This window comes from Oreochromis aureus, linkage group 14 (assembly GCF_013358895.1).
Source record: "Oreochromis aureus strain Israel breed Guangdong linkage group 14, ZZ_aureus, whole genome shotgun sequence".
Classification (NCBI taxonomy): Eukaryota; Metazoa; Chordata; class Actinopteri; order Cichliformes; family Cichlidae; genus Oreochromis; species Oreochromis aureus.
In genome coordinates, this window is record NC_052955.1 from 5,490,569 (window position 1) to 5,511,199 (window position 20,631).

Sequence of the window (20,631 nt, forward strand, 5' to 3'; positions counted from 1 at the left end):
CAAATCTGACTGTGTCCAAAGTAAACCTGCCAGCTCGCTAATTCACACATACAGTTTGTTTATGTTGTTTGTTTAAGTTGCTGGAAACTTTTTTGTATCGATAAATTGAAAATCTGTAAGTTCTGTAAAAAATGAGGCTAATTCAGAATTCCAGTTCCTCTAATGGCCACACAAGGCTGACTCCAAAACTCAGTAATGGTTAAAATCCCACAAATAAACAACTGCAGTTTTGGTCTCTAGTGAATGTCTCCCTTCATGGTACCTGCTGGTGAGGGAGATTTTTTTTTTTTAATATATAACTCACTTATTTAATTTACATTAAGGCTTGAACCTATCCACTAGTCTGCTTTGATGAGTGCTTCAGGTATAGTAGTGATTTGTAAAGACTGCCTACAGGAGAGCACCGTCTAGGCCGCAAGTCAAAGCAGGGAATATAGTTGATACTGGCCAACGCTCGCATGAACTGTGATGTCACCGCAGCCACATAAACGATTTTAATGGCACCTCAGAACCAGACTTACTGCAGCAAATGCCTCATTACTGCGACTCAGAAAAAACAGCATCAGTGCTGGTTTAGGAAAAAAAAGGGAAAAGAGCAACAACTGTGTTGATGATCGAGGTGCACGAGGCAAAACGACCGCACGTGTCAGCTGTGATGTCACTTTTAACCCCTGTGTGCCAGTGTGATAAGCTCAAGCATAAACTAATTTTAAAATCTGAACAGTCGCTGAACTGGATCTATCAGCTGTCTTTGTGGTGTTTGTTCCTTTAATGTAATTAAACGCAGGCCTCCCTAAGCCTGGAGGTTTCCTTCCTGTTAAGAGAGTTTTTCCTTCCCACTGTCACCAAATGCTTGGTTATCAGTGGGTTCTCTCTACTAGGTTCTTTATCTTACCCTTTTCAGCTTTATTTGACAGAGTGGAGAAAGGACAGGAAAGCGAGGGCAGAGAGGGAGGGGAAGACATGCAACAAGGGGCTGCAGGTCAGACTCGAACCCGAACCTGGACCGGGCGCTCACAGCTGTATGCCATGTGGTCGCCTGCTCAACGCGTTGAGCCAAACCAGCGCCCCCTTTATCTTGCCATAATAAAAATCCATATAAGAAATTTCCCATGTGTGGGACTAATAAAGATTTATCTTATCTTATCTTATCTTATCTTACCTTATCTTATCTTATCTTATCTTATCTTATCTTATCTTATCTTATCAAGCATCTCGAGGTGACTGTTGTTGCGATTTGGCGATATATATGAATAAAAATGAAATAATAGGACTTTTGTGTGTTTAGTTGTACCAACAGACCTCCAGTTTTGTTGAGTGCACTTCTAGTATTTTAAACGTGTGTTGACACTAGCGGGCAAGCTTTCTCCTGCCAGCTCATCTGAATTCCACTTCGACCCTGAAACACCCCTGTGAGGAAGTGAGTACCATGCTGCACATCCTCACCTTCGAGATTTCAAAATGAATTTCTGGACGCATACATGCAGCCTGTTTCCCTGCTTCATTCAGGCACAGCGATAAGTAGAAAAGCAATCATCCGGCCGCTTCCCTTCCTCTCTTTCTCTGCTGCTATTTATTTCAGTGTGTTTGTTCCAGGAGGGCGGTGGCTCTGACCCTCCACATGACCTCTGAGCCTTGACAGAGAAGAGGAGGGGGAAAAGAGGAAGGAGCGCAGGGAGAGAGGGAGGAACGCAGGGAGACCAAAGAAGAGGAGAGCATTGTGGGAAAGGAAGGAGGCTGAAGAGGCTGGAGGAGCAGCCCAGAGTGTGTTTAATACACTGTTTTGAGGTAGATGGTATAAGAAAGTGAGATATGGAGTAGCTTTATGTCTAATGCAACAACACACTGCAGTTGTGGAGGTGAAATTGTGTATTTGTGTAAGTGTGCACGTCTCTGTCAAGCGTTTATGTTAACAGTTGAATATTTTAAGGCCGCAGTGACACATTTACAGTGTCCTGTGTTTTCCTGCCCTCGGTCCTCTTACATCATTCATTGTTTTGGTTTCCACCGCCGGGCGACTCTCTGGGAAGCCCAGCTGGAAAAATGGCATGACATTTACAGTGTCAATCTGTAGGGAAGCCCAGTGGCACATGAAGCACTTTAACTTAACTCCCCACAGTTCAAAACCGCACCAGCTGATTTTATCTGGCTAATTTGATCCATGTGGTTATTTTTAAAGGAGCATTGTATTGTTCACTGCTGAAATTACTCTGTTATGTTATGTCTTCAGTCTGATGATGCTCAAGATAATTTACAAAAGGGGCTGCCTGTGTTGCAACAACAGATAGATTTGGTTGATTTAAATATTTATAGTAGTTTATCCACAGGCGTATTCTATACTCAAAGTGGATACAAGTCACTACACGATGAGCAGGCAGTGACTCACATCCAGCCCTCGTGTCAGCATTTGGTTGTACTAAAACACATTTTAAAGCGTCCAATTTTTCCAGTATTGTTTTATTTTACATGCGATGACTGATTCGCTGCAAAAACCAGACTTAAATTTACTGTGATATGATGGTTAGTAACAGATGCTGGATAAATATGGCAATGACCAAAATGCCAAACAAAGGGCTCTGTTATTGTCTACAACCCTGGTGATGTCACAGTGATGTCACAGTGGCTGAGTCAAGCTTTTTTTCGTGAATTCTACATGTTCACCATATTGATTTCACAACGCTCCCTCCAATAGCATATGAGAGACTACTTTAATTATCAGGGCAGTTATTTTGAAGCTCAAAATAATCTTCAACAATCCCTGGTACATAAAAACTGCATCTATAAGCTCAGCTGTCACATTTCATTTTAAATAAATGAATAAAACTTAAAAGCTTTGCCCCAAAAAAAGTTTGAAAAAGGTTTTATCTCCTCGAAATTAAACTTCTACCTCCATCCTTACCTTTGGAGCATCCACCTATAGATTCAGTCCATCCACCCATGACGCTGGGTGTACACTAGCGTGTACTAATTTTTTAAAATCAAGTTTAACTGAACCTTCAGACAAATTAAAAGTAAAAAAGAAACAAAATATCAATTTGCAGATATCAGTTTTAATTTGTATCATTTTTGTTACATCCAGTATTTTATGCAGGTAATCAAATTGATGATGTAGAGGTCTGAAAAACTTGTGTATCACAGATGATAGACTTGGTGATACAGGGTTAATAACACAGGCATTTCTTGTTGTTGCCAGGAACAATATCAGAAAGAATTGAAATAAAGAGAAATCAACATCATTAAATGCTTCGAGTGTTATAGATGTTACCCAGGTGGCTGTAGAGTGGTTTTTGACCTAATAAATGCAACATAAATGCAAAGTCTGTCCTGCGTTTGGAGCTAGAGGAACAAAATATTTCATAGGATTAATCGGGAACTTGACTGTTCATATAAAATCTCAAACCCTGTAGTTTCTGGGATATTTTCTGTCACCTTACCCAGAGACCCAGGACCAAAAAGACAGTGAAAATCCACAAAACGATCAGAAACACATGCAGAGACATGAAATGACCAGTCTGCAAGTCCTTACAGTGGATGTGTGTTTGTCAAGGGCTGAAACTCACTGCTGAAACTCAGAGGGCTCGTTTATGTCTCTTGTGTTTGTATTTATGAATGTGTGTGTTTTTCTTTAAAAAAAATCCAGTTTAATCTTTTAGATTACCATTAAATTATTAAGGCTTGATAAAATTTCCAAAGAAATTTGTAAATATAATCTGAAGTTGACTCATCTAACTTCCAACCAAGTCAGTATCACTAACTTCCTTTCCCTCATTTCAAAGCTGGTGTCTTTCTTCCTCTTCTCTTCATCTTTCCTCATCTGTTTTCCAGCATTCATTTTCCTCTTTTTCTCCCTCTTCCTTCGGCCAATCACCCCTGAGGAGCAGCAGTTTGCTTCAATCACTGCAAACTAAATGGATACACATGGAGGCTCATTTACTCACAGATTCCCAGAATTCCTGCCTATGAGGTCACTTTGTGTCTCCGTTGTATGTTGTTCGTGACTCTCGCTGCTCGGAAATGGAAGTACACGCCTACGCTCACCAAGAACCACTGCGGGGCTGCATGTTGGACTGTGTGGGTCAAGACCAGTGAGGCTACAGCATTTTTGAGATTTATGGCTTTCTGGGTTTATCTGAAGTACTTTAGGAAACTAATACAGATAAAAAAGACACACTGACACAAGCGCTAATAAGACGAGAATAAATGAGCAGATGTTAAGTAGGACCGTTCATTTCACATCAATACAAACCCCAAATAATGAACTTGAAACTAAGAGAGCTTAATTTTTTACTGTAGACTAAAAATATTGTGTAACTTCCACAGATATGGAGTATTTATACTAAATGATCGGAATCTACATTTAAATGAGTTTTATGGAGGTTTAATTGTGTGTAACAGAAAGTAATCTGCCTGGGAAGTGAGTCTTGAGATGACTCAACACTGGAATTTAATCCCAGGTCTTTTATTGTGAAATCTGTGTCTCGTGGGGACAGATTAATTCCACCTGGCTGAGTTAGCCTCTTGCATAATAACCAGCAATAAGAGAGGACAGACTGGCCCTGACTGTGATCCTGCCTGCCAGCATCGCCTTCCAGGACCAACGTGGTGCCATGTTCCAGAGCGTGAGGAAATGCAACCTTTTTCCTTCTTCCTGCAATTCTGCTTCTCTTTTCTCTTCCCTTTCTTAACGAACTGCAGACACAAAACAAAGCAGAACGCTTCATATGAAAGCAATTCATAGTTTTAGATTTAATTTAATAGCCTTCTTGTTTTTGTTCTCACATGAATAACTTAAACAGACCTCACACTCGTCCTTGCTTTGGGGTTAAGCTCTGTTACTGAATGCAAACACAAACCTCCACCCCCGACTTTGTGTTTAAGAAGTGGAGAAACACCAACCTCTCAGGGGGTCTCTGCATGGGGCAGCACCTGGGGGGCCTGGCGGCCTGTGCGTTTGTATGTGTGTGTGTGTGTCAGGGAGAGACAAATGATAGTGGTCTCATGGATCTGCACATGGACCCACCTCATACTGCCCTGATTACATCTTGAATTACTTAGGTGATGTCATAAACGTGTGTGTGTGTGTGTTTGCGATTCAGTGATCTAACCACATCTTTCAGTGAGGTTGTGTAATTCTTTGCTTATCTAGTTTACACATTCCACACGCCTTCAAACACTTGCAGATAGCGAGTGAGAGTAATACAGTGGGCAAGCGAGATAAAGCGAGCGTCGTTTTGGTCTTGCTTTGAGGAATTCCACGGGAAACTTTTAGATTTAACCGCTGCTGAACTTCTGGGGCCCTTTTTGCTTCCCTGTGTGTCACAGAAGAAGATGAAGCGCTTCCAGAAACGCACACAATGAAACCTCAAATCCCCAAAGTAACATCTCCCGTGCTTTGGAGGTTGTTCTGCACGTGTGCAGTTTTATTGTGTGATGCTGCTTCAGCGGAAAAGACGCCAGTGTTTCTTTGCAGAAGGGCTCAAAGCACACTCGAGTGGATGAGCAAAGAGGGAATGGGTTTAATTTGCCTTGCGGGCGTCCTTCAGGAGCTGTAAACAAGATGTGTCTGCAATCTGACCTGCGAACAGCAAACGTCTGCATTCTCCATTTGTTGAGTCCTCATTATTTTGCAGCAATTATACCCAGCACCAATGCTGTTGGGAGCACCAGACTGTGCCTCCAAATTTTGTGCTCCAGCAGTAAAATAAACTGAAGGCCAATTAAAATGCATAATTATTCCCTGTAATGCTGAGACTTTATAGCTCTGTGGAGACAACAGGATAAATGTTTATTTCATTGACCTAGATCCAACTGCTGCAGAAGGATATATGACATTAACATAAACATTAGCCGTCGGTATATGAACTCAAGTACACAAAACTCTGTGATAACTTCATAGTCAACAGAACCAAGTTCAGCAGAAGCAAAATGTTTGGTCTGTCGTGATATTTTTAAGTGCATTCACATTCCTTGAGTCTGATATATTTCTTACCTAACAGCATGATGATGTCTAAACAGATTAATAAAGACTCAGTCATTTAAAACAGCATTTATTTTCTGTGCTAAACTAAAAAAAAAGAAACTGCAGTATGAATTGCTGAGATTTTGAATGCAGCTCACAGCTCTCCAAACATCTCACCATACTTTCCTTTATGAACACTAAACAAAGTCTGGCGAGGCATCCGAGAGACCTGCTCTCCGTTTTCTGAATCACTCCGCATCAGGGTGGCTGCTGGCTGCAAAGCAGCAGGTCTGCGGTTTCCGCCTGCTGTTAATCAAATTAAAGAACAGTACCCTCATCACCTCCACACCGTCTGTCACATCAGGAGATCAACAGTAAGAGAGCTCTGTAATTGGCTGGTTAAAGTGAACAGATGGTCAGTAAACTGATCCGTTTCACTTGCACAGTACAGAGGGGTCAGTGGGGATGATTTAATTACTGATCAATTAAATATGAACGAGTTCATTCTGCAGTAAAGAAGTCATAAACTGAGATCTACGTCCTGAAAGTAGGCTAATTCTCACCTTGTGACCTGTGACCTTTTATGGTTTCACACCTGTAGATCCAAGAGACTCCCAGAGGTGCTTCATCACCTCAGTGTCTCGGCGGCTTCGCTGCTCTTTCGTGGTCATTTGTATGATTAACATTGTCGCTCGTGTGTTATCTGAGAAGTTCTGGTGGTTTCAGTCCCACGTGCTGATATAAACACCCATGTAACAGTTTATTAATCACAGCGTCTGCACTGTCAGTGCCTGTGAGGCAAAGTGACACCGGAAGCTGTGATCTTTACCCTTAAAATAAAAGCCCACACTCGTTTTTGCCAAAATGAGTTGTTCTGTGTTGACTAAAAGGCATTAAATTGGTTCATTATCAAAGTGATTCTCAAAGACAGGGCTAAAGGATACGTATTTATTTTTATATTTGCATTTTATAAAACAAGTAACAAATATTTCAAAAAATGTTCACGATCAAATATCACGTTTAAGGTTATTTATACTGCCTTAGTTCTTTTTATTTATTTATTTATTTATTTAATGTCTCCACTGAGTCCAAGGGTGGTGGGTGATACAAAATGCGATAGCGCTTTAGAGGAGAAATATCTTATTGTGAAAATCATGACCGGAAGCACTCCCTGCTCAGTGCTGCAGACTTGACTCCTCTAAGAGAAGAAGAGCTGATCAGTTTACTTTCTCCGCTCAGAGCGCTCCAGAGACAGTAATCAGCCGTCACTAAGAGGTTTACCTGCCCTGCACCTCAGCCCTGTGTCGTGGATTTTACGACCAAACTAGAAGAGTGGGTTTATTTCCCGGAGAATGACGGAGCTGTAGGTAAATATCAGAGAAAATACTTTATTTTATCTTTTTTTGCGGTTTTTGTGTGGTCAGCTGTTGATTTGTGGTTATAGATTACACTTTGAGGAGATTTGTAGTTTTGTGTAACAAAAATAAGAAAAATTAAGCTGTGTGTGATTTTATTTATAAACGTGTGTGTTTTCTGAGAGGCACTCCCTTTAGTTTCAGCGTGCGCTGCGTGCGCAGTTCGGCTCAACGAGCTGACAAATCTGAAGGAACGCAGTGTTTAAAAATAAAGGTTTCAGCACGTGTCCCCGACTCCTGACGTCATAAACAACGTAAAGCTATACGTGTTTAAAGAATTTAATTAATAAAATACTTTTTTTTCTGGTGACACAATTACGCCAGACTCTTATTTCATCCACCAGTCATCGCTGACTCACCGCGCAGTGACAGAATAGGCGATGTTGGACAATCGCTCCCCATCTGGGTTCGTGATGATCTAATTTCTAAGAAGATTAAGTGTTGCAGAAGAAGCGCCTTAGACATCCCCCCAGACGGGGGGAGGCAGGCATATTACTCCATTTTATAGCACATCACTGCTACATGTGGTGCTTCAGGAGCGAACTACTACCCAAGAGTGGAGGTCACAGCCAGGAGACACTCGCTGTAAGAGTCTGATGTTTTGTTTTTGTAAAAAATATGTATGCATATCGGCTAAAGTTTATTAATACTTAAAAACAAAAGCCTTGTGGGCCAGTCAGAGCTGACTGGACCTGTGTCTGTGGCTGCCTGTGTCGATTAGACTTCAAAGATTTGCTCCAGTGGTACCAATCAGTCAGCTGCAGAATGGCTTCAGGAGGACATGGGATGATCTGAGAGGCTGCAGTTACATAACGCGCACGGAGGGAGAGAGGGAAAGTTAACTAGAGTTCGCCTTCATTCAGTTTTGGCAGCATTTTAGAATAGAATAGAATAGAATAGAATAGAATAGAAAAATAGAATATTTTTGATTATTATCCTCCAGACATTTATGAGGGGGTGGGGGAGGAACGGTAACGTTAAACCTAAAGCCTGGGAAAAAAAGGGGTTGTTCAACATTAAAGACTCATTAGAGCGCACATTGCTTCACCTGGGGTTTCACATGCAGTCTGGTTTACTGGTACTTAACAATAATCGCTGTGAGTTATCAGGAGAAACAGGCTGGATGTACACCCACGGCACGAATGATATATGGAAAATTAGTCACCATTAACTCTCAGACACAAGCTGCATTAGCGTGAAACCACCGTGTGGGAAAACAGCCAGATAACAGACGGAGTCAGCTTTGCTTTATGGCAAAAATAAACGGATTAATGGAGGAGAAAAAATGCTTTTGTCAACAGTCGCCTGCTGAGCGCAATTACGCGCCACTCTGCGGAGAATAACAACAATGAAAGCAGCCGCAGAGTCGTGCGTTCAGGCGTGTAGTACGTGTTTGTCCCAGGAGATGACAGGACTCATGGGTGGCTCCGGTCCGTTTTGGTGGAGAGACTTTAAACAAACTGGGCCTGAGAGCAGAAACAGATGTTAGTTCGGCCTCCTCTGTGGTTGATTGCATCATCAGCAGTGGCCCAAATTCCAGCTTCCAGGAAAGGTGATGCAAAGAAATACCAACCAACCGTCTGAAAGAGTTTCTCCCTCCGTTCGTATTTAGGCTGATAGGGCGAATAAGAGGAGTACACAAGTATGTGATGCCCACCTCGGTGTGTCACAGTGAGGCTCAGAGGTCAGTCAGTTTTATGTTGATGTTGTGGTTCAGACAGAATTGCGCTGGGAACCCACGCTTGAGCTCAAGGACAACAAACATTGGAGTCACGCTTCATCGACACTACAAAGCTCCCAGTAGGGGTACGTGTACATGATGTGTGTGTGTGTGTGTGTGTGTGTGTGTGTGTGTGTGTGTGTGTGTGTGTGTGTGTGTGTAAGCGTGTATTTGTGTATTCATGTCTTTGTGGGTACCAAAAATTGAAAGTTTACTATACTTGTGGGGACCAACAGCCCTTATGGGGGCCAAAATCCTGGTCGCCGCAAGTTTGAAGGCATTTTGAGACTCAAAATGTCGTTTTAGTGACATGGTTACAATTAGGTTATTGTTATCTTTAGGGTGAGGGTTAGACATTCATTTTTCATGGTTAGGGTAAGGGGCTAGGGAAAGCATTATATCTATTAGATGTCCCCACAAGACATGGATACCCGACGTGTGTGTGTTTTTAGGAACGATGGTAAAAGCCAGGAATAAGAAATTGGTTTTACTAGAGAGATCTACTAAAAAAATGAGAAGCGCTGCGATTGGTTGTCTGATCTTTTGGGAACTAGCTGCATAATTAATTGCTTCTTGTGATCTTGTATTAAGTAATTCAAGTCTGTCACAGCCATCAGTGTGAGTGGGTCTCTGTGTGATCGTGATGACTGCAGCGATTGAATTTCCTCACTAATAACATTACACAACAGTCTCCTCTCTGTAGCTCTGCGACTCCTTCTACACAAAACTGCCTTCACTGCAGGAATATGACCACGTTTTCTCCTACAAACGGGTGACAAATTAAAATAAAAGGAAAGAAAACTCAGGGCCAGAACAACTTGATTACTTTGAGGCATGATTTTCCAGAGGAGAAAAGGAGTGCCATTCTTCCTCATTTGGTAGTTTTGATGATGGTGGTGGGGAGCACTGGTCCAAAAGTACTTCAATTAGGTCAAGATGACTAATGACTGTGAAGGAATAGAATATGATTCATATCATTTTCTCACTAATCAGACTAGTTACTGAGCCTTCAGGCTCTATGGATCTGACTGTTTTCATCCCAGAAGAAACCACCCCCATTATTTCATCACCGGATAAAAGCAGTCACTCAGAAAGGAGGCCAGCCAGCCATGCCCATCTCACAAAACTAATAATGAAGCCTGTTAGTTAGAAATGGAGTTATATCTGATAGCTGCTATTTTTTTTAAAAGAGTCTTACACGTTTTGTGATGAATTAACTGGAATAACTTGAGCAACTCTTTGAGATTTTTGTTTTAAACAGTTCAGGGATAAATCTAAAAACTCTTTCTATACCCGAGTCCTCACTGTATTTTTAAGTAAATGTTGAGAGCAAGTGGACAAACATGACTTTTTCTCTGACAGTATTTTTGCCAGAGTAAAAATAAACGAGATCACAGATTCTCTGCTTCCCAAAAACACGTCTCAGTCTCCACCTCGCCACAAACTTTGACCAGCTTTGTTGGAGTGACCCTTCCTCCAAATTTACAAGAGTGCCTGGACATGCAAGCAAAATATCCCCCCGGAGGAAAAAGAGAGGCCCAGCAGTTTGTTTGCTGCTCTCAGCTGTTTCTGAGTCTGTAGGTGTTGTAATTGTAGATGCATATTAGGTTTGTTAGGCCATGAAACTGCTGGAGATACATTTTGATGGCCACGTTATCGGAAGTTTAGTTGGCAAATGTGAAAATAACAAATATATAGCCTAAAAAGCTTTAACACGTAGAGATCCATTAAAAATAAGGGTAACATTTAAAAAAAAGAAAGCATTTTGTCTCCTTTTCCAGGCCTTTTGAGTCAAATTTAGCAAATTTAACCATAAAACTCATAAAATCCAGAGAAACTGTTTCTCCAGCGTCTGAAGATGCCTCCACCCTTCTGTACCAGTTCTGACCGATCCATTATCCCTGTTGGTCTTTGCACTGTTGTGGTCAGTCTCATTATTTTTGCGAGTTCATCAGGCGTGGTGTTTCTTTGCTTGGACTTGTGCTGCGTAAATATAACTGGTATTTTTTTGCCCCCTTTGTTAAAATGAGCGCTGACAAGTTAATGTCGCTTTCTTTATGACTCTCAGAGGCTCAAATTAGACGGAGCTGTTTATGATGTCATCTGAAATGTTCTCGCTGTCAGACGGAGAGAATTGCTGCTCTGCTCGGTTCCTTTGCCGCTCGTAGCTGTTTGTGCAAAGTGTTGTTGGAGGAGCAGAGAGAGAAATGGAGGAAATGAGGGTGTAAATCACATTTGGTACAATAGGCAATAAAAGATGCCATAATGTCATCTATGGGATGGTGAAGTCATATCATGAAGTCTTGTTTTGTCCCTAATCATAGGCTTGAATTTCACCCATCAGAACTGGAGCTTCTTGGATGGGCTCATAGAACAAATATCCACATAACAACCCACATTATTTATCATTAAAAATGCTCCAAAAATTCCACTCAAGACGTCCAATTCAGTGGGGTGAGTTAGTGGAGGGGCGCCCTATGCCAGTGCATGCATCCACTTGTCATTCAGATAATAATTTCAAGCTCAGAGCCTGAAAACAGCTTAAATGGGTGATTTATACCCCTGTGGAAGTGCCTTAAACCTGCACCCTTTCCGTTGCCCAGCAGGGGGCGACTTGTCGTTAGTCTGGATGTGTAGAATTCTATTAGAAAACAGCCCTCACGTCCCTTGCTCTGTAACGTTGGTAAACACCTTTCTGGTGAGTTTGTTGTCTCAGTTGCTTGTTTGAAGTGTCACTGAACACAGGGCATGTTTATTTTTGGAAATTATGGTTTGCATTAGAGTCACAAAGGAGGATAAAGCATGTTTCATAGCAGGCCTTAGTTGGGATATGAGTACGCAGTGACCCTCGTTTCTCAGTTGGATACGGCAAAAACGCTCAGTTCGAGACTTCATCAGAGGACTTTAGTTATTGGTGGGTGACGTCACTGCGGCTACATCAAGTGGACATTCATAGAATTGCAGTTGTTGGCACTTCCACGTTGGTTTAGGAGGTTTCAGTTTGTTGTTACAGATCAGGCCTGTAGTGGCTAGTTTAGCCACATTTAGCCACATGCATACAACTCAGGAGGAACCATTTCACTTTTAACTACACTACGTTTACCCTGCAGTAGCTGCTGTCGTGCAGGATAAGATCTGACGTCTGAAACATGATGATGATGATGAAGAAGCATGGATGTAACCAGTGTAACGTCACCCATCAGTGGGGCTTTGAAGCCTCGGGCTGAGCGCTTTGGCTTTTATGATCTTGACTTCTTTCAGCTGGGGGGGAGAAATCAAAAAATAGCCACACCCTCACTCATACTCTGCTTCATCTTCCTTCTTGGTCTAATTCCCGGACACCAAAATTTTGAGTGAATGTCATGTTGTGTTAAGTGAGACTTAAAACTCGTAATTTAAATAATAAACTCATGAAGACAGTCTTAAGGCCTCCATAGAGGCCCAACACTAACTGGGCTGAAAACACCTGGAGTGTTAATAATAGGTGGAAAGTTACCCTTTGATGTCTTTGCCAGTATCGGGGGAAGGGTTTGGGGTGTTCTCACCCATCAGACAGCTGAGCTAATCAAAACAGACAGTACATCCCAGAATTGAGTTCATCAGATCATCGTGTGTCAGAGCTGAGCTAATTAAAACAGACAGTACAACAAATGACTCAGGTCTGCTTAACTGGAGCCACTTTAGTCAACTGCCAGGACCGTTTCTCTGCACCATCCTTCAAAACAGACAGTAATTTAATTACACACAGTTCACCTGCTCATTAATGCAACTCTCAACATGATCAAGACGACCTGTTAAAACTCAAACTGAGCATCAGAAAAGGGAAGAAAGGTGATTTAAGTGACTTTGAGTGTGGTGTGGTTGTTGGTGACAAACGGGTTGGTCTGAGTGTTGCACAAACTGCTGATCTGCTGAGATTTTCCTACACAAACATCCGTAGAGTTTACAGGGAAGGGTCCAAAAAAGAGAAAATGAGCGTCGGTTTTCTAGGCAAGAATGCTTTGTTGATGTCAAAGGTCACAGGAGAAGACCAGACTGCGCTGAGCTGACAGGAAGGCAGCACTAACTCAAATAGCTGTGCAGAAAAGCATCACTGAGCATGCAGCACATCAAACCTTGAAGCAGATGAGTTATGGCAGCAGAAGACCACAGTGCGCACTCCTGTCAGCTTTTCTTGGCACACTTTGGGCTCCTTAGTACCAACATGTAAAGTCCTCAGTCCACCTGAGTGTTGCTGCTGACCACGTCCATCTCTTTACAGCCACAGTGTGCTGATCTTCTGATATCTCAGCAGTTACCAGCCTCCACAGTCACCTGATATAGACACATGTGGTGGAACTGAGATTCACATTTCAACAATTCAAATCATCTCAGACAGTTACTCAAGTGGCCTCCACAGTCACCTGATCTCAATCCAATAGAGCACCTTTGGGATGTGGTGGAACAGGAGAAATTCAGAACCATCATGGCCATCTGCTGCGACCGGTTGGGTAGGTGCAGCTGATAAATCTGCAGTAACATGCTGTGGTGATGCTGTCATCGATGCAAACATTAACCAAAATCTTTGAGGAAAAGCTCAATGCATCATGGGAACCTTGTTGAACCTGTTGCATGAAGGGAGGATTAGGGTCACTGGTCCAGTTCTGAAAGAAAAAACAGCACTAGAGCAAGTCTGTACCAAATGAAGCTGGTTCCACAGAAGAGGGGCCTGAAAACTGAAGGTGTATTCTACTTTTAAATACTCTAGGAACAACAAGTAGGCCTGCAGAGCGAGAGCGAGAAGTGCTCTAATGGGGTTGGTACTACAAGGTTTTAGCAGCCTGATTATTTAAACTTTGTATGTGAGGAAGATTTTGAATTTTTCTGGACTCAAGGATATCTGAAAAACCAAAACAGGAGAAAATGCTCAGTGGGCTCTGCATTGTGACAGCTGAGACACATAATGCTGTCATCTAAACATGTACCAAAATGTCATTGCAAAACACATTGAACCAGTCATGGTTTGGTTTAAAAAAAGCACTAGAGCTGCATAGTTTCTAATCATTTATCAGCACAGTGAAGTTTGACCTCAGCCTTAAATGAACCTGAACCCAAAGTCATTAAAATTAAATGATCCAGTCTCTCTGTTTTCAGCACAGTGAAGTTTGACAGCCTCTGAACGCTGTTTTCACACTCTGAACGCTGGTTAAAGAAACCTCCCCCTCTCCTTCTGTTTACTGAATTTGTGAAAAGCAAATTTCACTTGTGTTGCATGTGTTCTTCAGTGCAAACGCTCCTGTTAGTTTGACTCTTTTTATTCCAGGGTGTAACCTGTAAGGAATCTTTTTTTCCACATAGGAGTGTTTTGAAACTTCAGGCCTCATTAAAGCGTGTCCCCGGGGTGGCCTGCATGTGTCGCAGGATACATGTTGCAACGCGAAAAGACTCCACCAAAGATAAAGTTCTCCCGTTTGTGTCAGCGGTTTCCCAAGAACTCCGTCTGACGGGGCAGCTGGAAAATACGAAAAGACGGAAATAAAATCCTGATGAACCGATGAGAGTTTGTCCCAGAGCAAAATCACAGGAGGACTGAGAATTTCTGAAGAAGTGAAGCAACTTGTATAAAAGAAGCAAACACGGTTCATCTCAAACTGAACTCGTAGTTTACTCATTTCAGACCCTCTTTCAAATTTCAAGCCGCATGTTTTTTGCACTCTAGCGTGACCTCAGTCTGACCCCAGTGTGAGATTCACAGGTCCCCTTCAGATGCCTCTGTGATGTGCTGGAAACTCTGAAGCTGAGCTAAAAATCTCATTCTGGTATTTTTAATTTTTATTAGGTATTTAAAAAGCTAAAAAAAACCAAAAACACGACTGAGTCAGAACTGATAACAGTCATCAGAAATACAAAGATTTAACGCACGATTCAGAGCTGCACAAATCAACCCTGCTGATAAACAGTTTTTTCACCCAGAGACCGAGGCACAAATATGACTCAAGACAGCAGATTTTATTTGTTGAAAGAGATTTGTTTAAGCAATCCAAAGTATTCTCTATGTACTTCCTCAGTAAACACACCCAGTGAGGGTCGGGCAGTCACAAGAAACACATGACGGCTGTGTGATTTAAAGAAAAATGTTTTTATGCTCATTGCGAGCGTGCTTCTCTCATTTCTAAACACGGGGACCGCAGATAAAGCAGCAATTTGACTCACAAGATCTGAAAATTATACAAGAAAACAAACTGTTAAAGACCAAATTCTTCCAAAGGTTGATCAAAAGTTGGTCAACTGGTTTTTAACATACGACCAGATGGCTCTGAACTGGTTCTACTGTTTCTCTGTTTTTCTAAACGATGCATGGAAAGCTTTTCTCTAATCCGCCTGTTAAATGATGGAGGCTTGTCTGATTTCCTCTGCAGGAGAATGCAAGTCTTTGGGTCACTGAAGAAGCAAAAGCAACAGCTCTGTGCAGCAGAGACGGTGTCTAAACTGACAGGGCTCGAGCGAGTGTAGCTTTTACCAAGGGAAGTACTGCTGTTTCCACGGTTACTAACCTTAAATAAACTAAAATCAAAAACTAAAACATTTTTTTTAGATCACCACCCAATCTAAGGTTTATGCCTCAGCTAAGTTAACAGAACTGGTAATTACCAAAAATCAGTTATTATATTTGTCTAATGGTAATTTACTCTTTAAATTGTATTTTTAATATTAAATTATAATAATTGTTGTTATCCGTGAATTTTCAAATGTACTTTTACCAAAAATACTAAAAAAATATTAAAATGTTTTTTAATTAAGGCGCCAAATTACAGTTTTTTGCAAACATGAACAAAAAATTTGTTTTAGCGGTTGAATTTTATGCTTGATTAATTTCTCACTTCTCAGACTTCAGGTGTGCCGGCTCAGATTTGGGTATCTAAACGTAAATTCAGTCATTTTTTTTCTGACAGATGTCTAAATTATTTGTGTACTTGTCTTTATGACAGGTGCTCTGATACATTTTTTAAGCACTGTAGATGTAAAAACTTAGGACTGGTACTTAACTACTCTTTTCTGCTCTTACTGAGCACACAAACTGCTTTTTACTACTGGCCTCTTTCAACCATTCACACTAGCCGTTTTTTTCCATACCTAAGCAATTTAGCACGGAGGCATAAGGTCATGGCGTTACTGAGCACAGAACAAATTCACACTTCAGACACTTTGTCAGTATCGGATATTTGCCTGTTTTTTCACCCCTTTTATTGTTTTCTAACCATTGGTGAGGCAACTCTCAGTGTTAGTAGCTTTAATCTGCTATGACTAAAGTAAATGAGTGGAAACTGAAGAGCTGTGGATAAACTGTATTAACTGTGGTCCTGAAAAACCTGCACTTCTACATGTTTAACCAGTTAAATAACTGGAGTTCTGATCTCGAGGCTTCGGGTGTTCCCTGTGTCTTTCTCGGGAAAGACACTTTATTTCCTGATCAGATGCTGTGATTAGGCACGAGGTGTTTTAAAACCGACAGTTTCGGTGTGGTAATTTGTGTTTCCACTGACGAAGCTGAAGGGTCTTTGGGAATGCGAGACTAATGCGTGACTCTGTAAGAGCAGCCCGAGGACCTCCAGTCACACATTTTCACACAGTGTGGGGCAGGCAGGGCCCTCTGAGCAAACACTGTGGATTCTTGGAGTGTTTTCCTTCAAGTGTCCTCTGGCTCTCTGAAAAAAGTGCTTGTAAATCTCCCCCCTGGCTTCATTCCTCCCTCTGTCCCATCTATCTGCTTTTCCTCTTCCCCTCGATCTCTTTCGGCCTCTTTTTGACTCCCTTTTCGCTCTGATTTCTCCTCACAGATCTCCAGTGTTTTCATGTCACATTCCTGAAGTTTCTGAGGAACTTGGAGGACTGACCGGGCAGCAGACGGCGAGGCAGCCAGAGATCCCAGTCTTGATCCCCTGCGTGCTGTTTGCCTGAGCCGGGATAAAGACGAGAGTTTGAGGAGACGAGGGCTCGGCGTTTGCTTTGATATGGATTTTCTGCGTAGGAGGGGAAGACAGAGGGAGCTGATCTGAGGTCAAGGCCTTTCTCCTCTCCCTTCCTGAGTCACATGTCAGTGTGAGGCTCAACCGCCAGGTTGCTATCGCTACTCTGACCGACCCAAATACTTGTTTACTCGCTTGGAGAAGCAGAACAGACTGGATATCTGAGCTGAGAGTGGGAAAAACAGCCAAGAGAGCTTCTTATCAACTCAGCGCTGTTTGCTTTCCGCTGAATTTCTCCTGCTGGAGCTCAAACGGCCCGAGGAACCCAACATCCACATCAAGATGCCTGCAAAGACGCCAATGTACCTAAAGACAACGACTCCCAAGAAGGGAAAGAAGCTGAAGCTCCGGGACGTCCTCTCAGGTGACATGATCAGCCCCCCGCTGGGCGACGTGCGTCACAGTGCCCACGTGGGGCCTGAAGGCGAGGGCGACATGTTTGGAGACGTCGGCTTCCTCCAGGGTAAGATGGACATGCTGCCACCCACGAGCCGGACGCAGAACGGCCACGCCCGCTCGCACAGTGTGGAGAGAGACCTGGGAGACGGCCTCACCGCGAAAGAGGACGTGCACAGCTACGCTTTTAACGGCTACCATTACCAGCACTCGTCCAGCGGCCTGCTGAAGAACACCATCTCCATGCCTGTGTTCATCGCTCACGAACAGGCTCCACCCAAACCGCCACGCCTCCATCTGGATGGTCCCTCCCACCACCATCAGCACCCTCCTGCGGCGACCCCCAAACAGAACAATGGCTGCAGCCAGACAGACGGTCAGCGCCAGCAGCACCCGACCGTGTCGCTCTGTGAGAGCGGCGTGGTGGGTCGCTTGGCGTCCGAGCCCTGCCGTGACATCTCCCTCTCCCCAGCTATCCGCAGACTCGTCCCCTCCTCCGGCTCCCTCTCTGAGGGCTCCTCTGAGGACTCCATGTCAGAGATCTGCGGGCCGCAGGACGTTCGCCGGGGCCTCAGCCTGGACTCCGACACCTACCTGAGCAACGAGGATCTTCGAAGCGAACGCAGCGAGTCACCCTGCACCGTCTTCCACCCCGCCGGCCTCACAAAGCCCTCCGGTGTGTCGCGCTCCGACTCCATTGCGGGGTTGAACCTGGATCTGGGCCCATCCATCCTGGAGGATGTGTTGAGCATCATGGACCGCTACAAAGCTGAGGACAACCACTGCGAGCTGTGATTGAGATTAATGAGACAAAAAGATATTTTTATACATGGTTTAATATATCCTTTAAAACTCTGAACAGACTGATGGAGACAAAAGATGGAGGGACTGACGGAGGAGGGAGGGGAACTTTTTTTCCGCCTACTCCTGGGAGCCGAGTCTGAAGGTGATAAAAGACTTCAAGAAGCTTGAAATGCAGGACGTTGCTGCTCGAGCCTTCAAAGCTGAACCTCATGCACATAGATTTTAAACTATAACATGGGGTTGCCAACGGTTACGTGCACATCGTCATTCTCACGGTGTCCAAAGAAACCTGCAGACCCTCCTTTATTTAAAAAAAATACACCCATTTGCATGTATGTTTTGGGCAGGTGTTTTCTGCCCATTTTAGAACCAAACAGGTCCATAAACATCCTGTTGCTTTCAGCTGATGGGGGAAGTCTTTCCTGTGAGTGTATTAAATACCTGCAACTTCACAAGGATACATGTGAGTGTCCCCACAGCGAAACAGCTGCACATATTTACCAAAACAGTCCAACAGAGCTAACTTTATTAGTTATTTAGAACTATTAATTAACCCTGCAACAAAACTTTTCAACTTACAGTGTTTATGGATGTTTACCATAACAGCAGGCTGTATAGGAGGATGACACCTCTAATCATTAATTTAACCAATAAAATAAGCCAAGAGGTGTTTAGAATTTTACTAGCAAAACAAATTTGGCAGATTTATCCTGAAAATTACCTAAAATATGTCGCAGCACCTCTCTCTAGGTTATTTAAAGCGAGGAGTGATCCAAAAATGACAAAAAAAAGAGTATCATCTTTAAAAACTGTCCCACATTCTGCGACAGCCTCCCAAATTTTTAATGGACCTAGTATAGAAAAGTGAAACAGCTGTGCTGATCCACAAGTACATCCCAGTGTGGGATAGAGAAGTGTGCAAAAGCTACCGAATCGCTTGCACAAACAAGTTATGAGAGGAAATACAGGCTGTCCTTCACCTGTGACCTGCATCATTTTTTGTGTTTAATTATCCCACATAAACATCGCCACCCTCATCTCACCCCAACTGACAGCTGAAAGTTGGCAACCCTGCTCCAAGTTAACCAGCACAGTTGCAGTAACATCACCACTGCTCCCTTTAATCTGTATCGCCTGTTAATCTGACTCTCACTGAGGATTTCCTGCTCACTTCTCTGCAGAGTCAAATATACTTGTCTCCAGATCGGCCTGGGAAAACAGGAGGAATCTCCAGCTGCACAGCTATTAATTCTTTCAGAATAAATGTGTATTTATGCAGCAGAGTTCATGTTACATACATAGACTAAGCTACAAACTGCTAATACTACTAGTTTAATGCTGCAGGTTAAATTCTTCATTTTGGCTTCCTAAGGTGTGATTTGGGGCTGAAATGTTGACATCTTCACTCTTTTACATCAACTCCGCTGCTGCTGACTTTACTGTCATCCTCTAATATGATTGTATCCCATTTAATCAACATTTCACTGGCAGGTTTAACCTTGTTTTTTAGTTTTTTATCATCAGAGAGAAGCTGGGTATGCTTAATGTTGGTGTTGTTTAAAAGCTTTAAGGGTAAGAATAAGAAAAAGTGCTGCTTTGTTGATCAGTTTTGAGATATCTGTCTTTATACATGCTGTGGCTCACTCTCTGCCTCCCTGACACTCACTGTCTGCATGATCACAGTAGCCTATTATTCAAATGTCATCTATGGTGTATGATTAATCTGTAAATGTACGAATAAAATGTTTCCTACTGCAAAAACTTTGCGGTTTCTTCTTCGCAGACAGACGCTTTATAGATATTAACACTAGTAGGCATACTTTATGGGTGTTTTTCACATGCAGCGATGAGATGAATAAAGATTTCCAAACCTCTGAACCACAGTGACGTAATTACAGTTAAAAAAAAAAAAGGAAAAAAAAGTCTTTTTTAATAGTTTTCAGATTAAATTTCAAACCATTAAAAACTAGTTTTCAATTCAGTGCAGGTGCAGTAAAAGTATAAATCTGTATAAATAAATGTTAATATGTGTGAAATTAAAGAATCTGGACAGCAAAAAAAAGTTTAATTTTGTTGTCGGTCTATTTATAATTATTTATTAATATATTCTGAGAATTCAGATTACTTTGTTTTGGTTGCGGATGAAAAATTCTTCCTAATCGGAGTATTTTGAAAGGATACATCAGACGTTATAGTGTGCACAAGGGCGATTTTATTGCTATGTGCTGCCCCCGTGTGGTCACTCTTTGGAATGGCAACTCTTTAAAATGACTAAAATCTCATTAATGCAGCTGACTTAGAACTACTTCCGGAAAAGCCTGTGAAAATAAA

General features: G+C 42.4%; 1 protein-coding gene across 3 annotated transcripts; it reads left to right on the forward strand.

The window, feature by feature from the left end:
* Positions 1 to 7,173: 7,173 nt before the first annotated feature.
* On the forward strand, positions 7,174 to 20,061 carry zgc:154093 (uncharacterized protein LOC777623 homolog). 3 transcript variants are annotated; one of them, XM_031739946.2, is made up of 2 exons: positions 7,174 to 7,326; positions 16,912 to 20,061. In XM_031739946.2, exon 2 carries the CDS (start codon positions 17,383 to 17,385, stop codon positions 18,289 to 18,291), a length of 909 nt encoding a protein of 302 aa, XP_031595806.2. In that variant the 5' UTR covers positions 7,174 to 7,326; positions 16,912 to 17,382; the 3' UTR covers positions 18,292 to 20,061. The 3 variants fall into 3 exon arrangements, with proteins under 3 accessions (XP_031595806.2, XP_039454144.1, XP_039454145.1); XM_039598210.1 differs by lacking the exon at positions 7,174 to 7,326 and adding an exon at positions 7,911 to 7,959; XM_039598211.1 differs by lacking the exon at positions 7,174 to 7,326 and adding an exon at positions 8,955 to 9,180.
* The last annotated feature ends 570 nt before the right edge of the window (positions 20,062 to 20,631 follow it).

What these genes read in the sequence shown, in the direction of transcription:
- zgc:154093 (XM_031739946.2), top strand. Translation starts at nt 17,383, where the DNA reads ATGCCTGCAAAGACGCCAATGTACCTAAAGACAACGACTCCCAAGAAG.